The sequence below is a fragment of the Saccopteryx leptura genome, chromosome 2, assembly GCF_036850995.1.
Source record: "Saccopteryx leptura isolate mSacLep1 chromosome 2, mSacLep1_pri_phased_curated, whole genome shotgun sequence".
Lineage (NCBI taxonomy): Eukaryota > Metazoa > Chordata > Mammalia > Chiroptera > Emballonuridae > Saccopteryx > Saccopteryx leptura.
Window position 1 is genome coordinate 366,151,682 of NC_089504.1, and position 7,100 is coordinate 366,158,781.

The 7,100-nt window shown below is 57.7% G+C and overlaps 1 protein-coding gene across 1 annotated transcript; it reads left to right on the forward strand.

Annotated features, from left to right (window-relative positions):
• Positions 1-1,046: 1,046 nt before the first annotated feature.
• Positions 1,047-5,986, forward strand: PLD6 (phospholipase D family member 6). Its single transcript, XM_066365078.1, has 2 exons — positions 1,047-1,601; positions 4,189-5,986. Exons 1-2 carry the CDS (start codon positions 1,172-1,174, stop codon positions 4,434-4,436), a joined length of 678 nt encoding a protein of 225 aa, XP_066221175.1. The 5' UTR covers positions 1,047-1,171; the 3' UTR covers positions 4,437-5,986.
• Positions 5,987-7,100: the final 1,114 nt, after the last annotated feature.

A 7,100-nucleotide genomic window follows, 5' to 3' on the forward strand; every position in this document is an offset into this window, starting at 1 on the left:
TGGAAATTCTGACCGGAATTCAGGAAAGAAATAGGAAACAGTCTTACCCTTTTGTAGGGAAATCAGCTGTGTTAGGCTTTGCATGATTAGTGTGTGAGCACGTGGCAGAGCCGTGTGTGTGTGTGTGTGTGTGTGTGTGTGTGTGTGCCTATGGAAGGCTGCAGGTGTTCTGACTCGGGGCTGATTGCAGTTATGGCGGAGGGCCTGCCCGCCGGTGGCAGTGGCAGTTTTGCTGTTCCTTCCCCTGTTGCGGTAAGAAGCGGGTTTTTTGGTATTCTGCTGCCTGTTTGGTCCTCCACTGTTGGGACAATCTACTGAATGGTAATGGCCTCACGCTTTCCAGCTCCGCAGTTCCTCTACCATCTGCCGGAATCCGGTGTGGACCTGCCTGGCCTCGACCACCGGCATTACACCTTTCTTTTCACTCTTTCCTGTGAAAGGGACAGCCCCTCCCAAGCGACCCAGTGGGCGCAGTGCTTGCCACGCTGGGGCCGTGGACTCACTCTGCTCTGTCTGCGCTGAGAGCAGAAGAGGCACCTGCAAGTGGCAGAGGACACACTGGGAGGGTCGGGGGACCCACGGGGCCTGGAGTCACCGCCTCCAGCACCTGGACATCGTACAGCTGTTTGCCACTCTGTTTCCAGAACCTTCTCCAGCGCGGCCCGGCGCCCCCCCGCAGGGCGAAGGGAAGGTAGGACTGAGCCTGGGCGTGCGGGCCTAGGGCAGGCCATGGAGCGCTGGCGCGGAGGGCGGCCTCTGGGGGCCGTTGGTGGGCGGTGCACGCGGGCGAGCGCGCGGGGCGGAGCCGGAGAGTGAAGGGGCGGAGCCTGAGGGCGGGCGGGGGCGGAGCCGGAGAGTGAGGGGGCGCAGCCGGAGGGGCGGGCGGGCGCGCGGGGGCGGAGCCGGAGGGTGAAGGGGCGGAGCCGGAGGGGCGGGCGGACGCGCGGGGGCGGAGCCGGAGGGTGAAGGGGCGGAGCCGGAGGGGCGGGCGGGCGCGCGGGGGCGGAGCCGGAGGGTGAGGGGGCGGAGCCGGAGGGGCGGGCGGGCGCGCGGGGGCGGAGCCGGAGGCTGAGGGGGCGCAGTCGGAGGGGCGGGGCGCGCAGGCGCAGGGGTGGTGGGCCGCGGCGCGGCCGGTGCGTCGGGTGTGTGGGCCGGGCTGGCCGGCGGTGGGATGGGGCGGTGGCGCTGGGCGGCCGTGGCGGGGGCGGCGCTGGGCCTGGCCGTGGCCTTGGAGGCGCTGTCCTGGGCGCTGCGGCGGCTGCGGGCCGGGCGGCGGCGGCGGCCGCGGCACGAGGTGCTCTTCTTCCCGTCGCAGGTGACCTGCACGGAGGCGCTGCTGAAGGAGGCTGACGCGGACCGCGCGGCGGGTCCCCTGGTGTGCGGCTGCAGCCTGCCGCACGGCGAGAGTGCGCTGAACCGCCTGCTGAGCGTCCTGCTGGCCGCCCGCGCCAGCCTCGAGCTCTGCCTCTTCGCCTTCTCCAGCCCGCAGCTGGGCCGGGCCGTGCAGCTGCTGCACCGGCGCGGGGTGCGCGTGCGCGTGGTCACCGACTGCGACTACATGGCGCTCAAGGGCTCGCAGATCGGCCTGCTCCGCAAGGCAGGTAGGCTGGGCTCCCGGGCCGGAGCGCGGCCCCCTCGGAACCGCAGGCAGAAACAGGGGGTGTCAGAAGCCGGCGGGGGTCTGAGCGCAGGGGAGACCCCGCGTGTTTCCCGTGATGGCTTCGTGAGGTCAGGACGGTTTCACCCCGGGGGACTCCGGGGCCCTTCGTTCATCAAGGGCCGCTGTCCTCGCGCGGCGGGCGCCGTTACCGCTGAGTCTGGGCCGGCCGTGCGCTCCCGGCTGGCGGAGGAAAGCCTGGGGGAAGTGGGGGGTTCCCGAGCCCGCGGCTGTCACGGACACCGGGGAGCGGACGGAGCCACTGGGACTCCTGGCATGCCTAGGACCCGCCGTTGGCCTTGGGACCCGCTGGGGAAAGTCTGTGTCTGGGTAGAGCTGGGGGCGTGGCCCGGCCAGCTGCCTTGGTGACTGTTGCTGCGGCCTGAAGTGAGGATAGTAGAGCCCGACGGACCGCACTTGGGAAATGCGGGGAAAGCCAAGAACCAATCCACGCGCTCGCCCACCAGCGGGCTGTCTGTGACTGTGCTCCTAGGAGTAGGTGCACAAAGGTGGCGAGGTGGGGGCTTCAGGATTGAAGAGCTAAAGGAGAAAGGGGCATTTCACCTTAAACACGATAGTGAATTTTGTGCTGGGGCTTCTGAAATAAGTAAAAATAATATTCTAAAAGTGGAGCTAAAATATTTAGTTGGCGAGCAGTTAATTCGTTTCTGTAGCTGAAGAACACCTGGGAAGACCTATCTCGGGCCAGCTGGCCTCTCACTGGGTGGGGTGCGGGACAGAGGAATGGGAAGCATGAGTCCTTTTGTTCTAAGAGCAGATGCGGGAGTTGCCTGTGAGTTCCTCGACTCTTCTACCTCGGTGTGATGCAGGCAGGCTCCGCTCCTTGCGTCTTGTATGTTGGCTGCACGGAGTCTGAACTCTGTGCCTCTCCACCCCTCAGGCGCTCATGGAAGTCATTCCTGCACGAATACTGGCTGCCCGCGGTCGGTGGTGCCCAGCCTTAGGCAGTGCGAGCACAGCCTCTTGCCGACCCGGGAGGCAGGAAGCCTCTTGAGCCAGGCTCACGCCTGGTCTCCGCGTGGGGCTCTCCAGGTGGCTAAGCCCCTCAGTTCTCTGGTGCTTGCTGCATCCACTTGGACAGAGTTGGAAACCTAGTTTAGATGATGAGATTCTTCACTGCCGCTCCTGGCAGTCGTGAGGGGTCCTGAGTCTGTGGTCGGTCTAATGGGGGAAGTTTAGGCACGGGCCATTTTATTTAGTTAGCTTTTAGAGAATTGGCAAGAACCTTTAAGGGCCTTGCAGCCAGACTCCATCTAAGGCCAGCTCCTCTCTGATGGTGTGCCGGCCATCGTTCCTCATCCATCTGTTCAACAAATACATCCGCGTACCACTATTTGCCTGGATTGGTGCCAGGCACGCGGTGCTGAACGAGACCAAGACCCAGTGGGGAGCGTGACTGAAGTAGTGACTGTGACATATGGGCAGAGCTCGGCCACGTGGGGGGCTGTCTGAGGGAGGGAGCAATCTTGGCTGGAGGAGCAGGAAGTGCAAATGCTGGCTTCACAGCAAGATGCCCCGTGTCCAAATCTGGAAGTAGCCCTGGCCGGTTGGCCCAGCGGTAGAGCGTAGGCCTGGCGTGCAGAAGTCCCGGGTTCGATTCCCAGCCAGGGCACACAGGAGAAGCGCCCATCTGCTTCTCCACCCCTCCCCCTCTCCTTCCTCTCTGTCTCTCTCTTCCCCTCCTGCAGCCGAGGCTCCATTGGAGCAAAGATGGCCCGGGCGCTGGGGATGGCTCCTTGGTCTCTGCCCCAGGCGCTAGAGTGGCTCTGGTTGCGGCAGAGCGACGCCCGGAGAGGCAGAGCATCGCCCCTGGTGGGCGTGCCGGGTGGATCCCGGTGGGGCGCATGCGGGAGTCTGACTGGCTCTCCCCATTTCTAGCTTCAGAAAAATACAAAAAAAAAAAAAAGGTGATGATTACAGGCTCTTTTGTGCAGGAAACGCGACGTGGAGAAGAAGAAATTGTTTCTGCGCTGGCACTCAGAAAGGGCAGGGCAGAGTGGGGCTGCCCTGGGCTGGATGGAGCCTGCTGGCCTCATCACGGCCCGGTTCTTCCTGATCTCCTTCCTCTTCAGGCTCAGGCCTTTTACTCAGACTGGGGTGCAGCTCCCAGCCTGGGTTGTCCATTCCCAGTGAAAGTGAGGGATCAAAGGCAAGGAAACCCCACCCAACACATGACATTTGTTCTGGTCACTACTAGTAGCTCTGAAGGCCGTGCCAGTTGGTATGGACTACAGAGATGTGAGAGCAGTATCTGCATGTTTGTCACGGTCCTACTGCCCATGGGCCCATCTGTGTCCCGTCTTGTGCAAATGCCCCTCAGTGTTTCCTTCTGTGAGCTGGTTGTGGCTGGTCACTGTCTGGCTCAGCCACTACTACATACCCTGGTGACAAGCTTCGCCCCTTTCCCACCAGTTTGGACACAAATAGTCAAGTTGGTAGCTGCTAGCAGATGGTCCCTGTGTGAGGAGGTGCTGAGAGACGGGAGCAAGGCTGATGTGTCCCTTTTGCAGGTATCCAGGTTCGACACGACCAGGACCTGGGCTACATGCACCACAAGTTTGCAATAGTGGACAAGAAGGTGCTGATCACAGGCTCCCTCAACTGGACCACACAAGCCATTCAGAATAACAGAGAAAACATTTTGATTTTGGAGGATGAAGACTTTGTGAGGATTTTTCTGGAAGAGTTTGAGCATATCTGGGAAGAGTTTAATCCTACAAAGTATACATTTTTCCCACAAAAGAAGTCAAGTCACTGAAGCTGTGCTCTCACCGCTATCCTCAGAGTTGGAGGGGACAGAGGCGTTTAATGCCACAGAACGTTGGTAACTGCAGTTGAAACCAGACCAAACCTAGATCTTGGGCCCAAGATCGGTCAGTGTTCTGCCCAGAGCTGCTGCGTTATAATGTCAGACTCTGCGTTCTGCTTGAGAAACCTCAACAATAGGGGGAAAAATCATTCAAACTAAATTCTCATTCATTAAAATACTAAAGTGAACTAGAGTGTATAGTGTTAAAAAAGGGGGAAAAAATTCTTGCAACACCACCTGTTCTGGACTGAGCTTTGGGTGTTCCCTTCCGCCAAGCCGGTGCAGCGGGAGCTGCCTGTACGTGTGCTCTCAGGAGGCTCGCCTGACGCCCTGGTTCGGGATGGAAGCGTCTGTCCTTCCGCTGCACACGGGTGCTGCCTCTTTCAGGGTGCAGAGCTGATTTCCTGGTTCTGGAGAATCTTCTGCTCTGACGACTCCCATCAATCCGTTCAGCCCTTTTTGGCATCTCCTGAAACGCACCCTCTTCTCCCTTGGAACTAGCCTGGCCCCCACCCGGCAGGGCTGAACCCTGGGATTGACAGGGCGACAGTCTTCCCATCCCTCCTGTCGCAGCTTCTTGGTGGCTTCTTGGCAGGTCTGAGCCAGCAGAGGGAAGCAGAGTGGGGGAGACCAGAGAGGAGTCTGGGCGTGGTGGGAGAGGGAGCTGCCCCCAGGTCCCCGTGAGCGAGGTGCCCGTGCCGCGCGCATGCCCTTCTCTTCCCTGGGTTTCCTTGCAGTTACGCTTTAAAATGAGTGCACGTAAGAATGTTCTTCTGGGCACCTTTCTGCTTTGTGTGGTCAAGTGTGAGGTCTGTCAGGAAGGACGGAGCAGCCAGACCCTCGTTAACATGTTGTGTTTCATTTTCAACACTCACATCCAAGGTAGTTTTGTTGGGTGTTTAGAAGTAGCCTTTACTTGAATAACCAGGGAATTTGCTGAGTGGCATTTTGGGTCAGTGTACTCAACCACGAGTCACCCAAAGAGAGAGACCAGTTTCAGGGCTGTTATTCTCAGCTCACGGTCTCACATTCGTAGGTCATTAGGAAGTATCTTACATACTTCATGAAATACTCCAAATCTTTTTTTTGCAGAACATGTATCTTTACAAATAACAGCTGAATGAATGTTTTACCATCTTTGTTGTTTCTGCAGGCAGCAGGCTGTGCAGCCTGCCCTGAGGTTGGGTCTGTCCCTGGTTCCTCCTGGCCTGTCACGCTCACAGGGGCCACTGGGGAAACGACTCCTGGTTTTCCCCTTTGAAAGTTACTTTTGACGTATGGTGTTAGGCAAGCAAATGCAAAGTTAATTTTTCTTATTTAATTGAAGCTATAAAGAATACATGGATCAGAAATTACAAGGAATGGTTTTACATTGTGTTTTTGTTTCTTTGAGTCTGTCTGTCAGCAGAGCCACGATCTGAAAAAGGGAGAAGTTGCAGACTTCTCCTGAGTGAAGTATGTTGTCCTGGACTTCCCAGTTAAATAAATATGTTCTTATTCTGGAATATTTGTACTGTGTGTCTCTTTGCCTTTTACTCTGGCGTTCAAGTGTGGCTGCTCTATATTAAGTAAAACTGTGTGTGGGGGGGAGGCAACACACAGTGACAAACTGCTGGCGAACATAGGGGTCTCTCAGAGTAAACCTGACGGTGTTCCCTGGGGATGTCCCAGAGTGTTTCCAAGACACACTTACACCCTGGTGTGATTTGCAGCCTATCTGCCTGCTTGGGGAAGGTGGGCTCATGTGCAGCCCACTCCCCGTGCAGGGCCTAGGTCTCAGCGACGATCGTACCCCTTTCTTCCAGAAGCAGGCTGGCATTCACAGCTCCAACGCATCAACAACCGTGCACAAAGGGGAATCTAGTCAAGCTACCTAGACTGTTGTTTTCAGAATGGTGAAACGATATTACAATTTTTAATGTAACTATTTATAGTTCCTCTTGTTTTCCGAAGTTTTAGATAATGGTTAACCTTTCTGAGAACTTGCAATGCAAGACACCTGCCTCCGATGGCACGGGGGCTGAGAGGGCCAGTGCCAGGATCTACCTCCAAACTGGAGGCTGCTCTGTCCAGTTAGGTGAGGCGTTGGCACACAAGTGCTAGAGACCCTGACCTTTCCACTGGCCACACCCTCCTGTGACAGGAGAGGTGTGACAAGGGGTGGTCAGGCAGGACCAGGGCCATGGAGCTGACTCAGGCATGTGTGGTATTCCAGGGGAGCCTGCAGGGTTCACATCGGGTGTCAGGGTCCATAAAAGCAAATGAACTCTTTAGTTAATTCAGAAGTGAATCACAACTTTGGACTGAGTAAGTGGCTTTGCACCAAGCAGCAGTTATTGGGGGCCTAGTCCAGCACTGAAGACCCCTGGAACTGCGGCATGCCCTCTGCCAACCCTCAGGCATGGCCTGAGCATGGAAGACAGGCTGGGAGGGGGCTCGTGTAGTGTGTCCTCTGAAGCTGCTCTCTGCCTGCAAATGTCTGTCATGGCCACCTCTAGCGAAACTTGAAAGGAAGCAGTCATTTCCCCCAGGAGGTGGGGCAGTTACTTGTAAGAAGAGTCGAGCACACTCCCCCAAACCCTACCGCCTCATGGTTTCAAGGTTGTCATTGGA

Coding starts and splice junctions, on each gene's coding strand:
- PLD6 (XM_066365078.1), top strand. CDS start 1,172: ATGGGGCGGTGGCGCTGGGCGGCCGTGGCGGGGGCGGCGCTGGGCCTG. Junction 1,602..4,188: donor CGGCCTGCTCCGCAAGGCAG/GTAGGCTGGGCT, acceptor TCCCTTTTGCAG/GTATCCAGGTTCGACACGAC.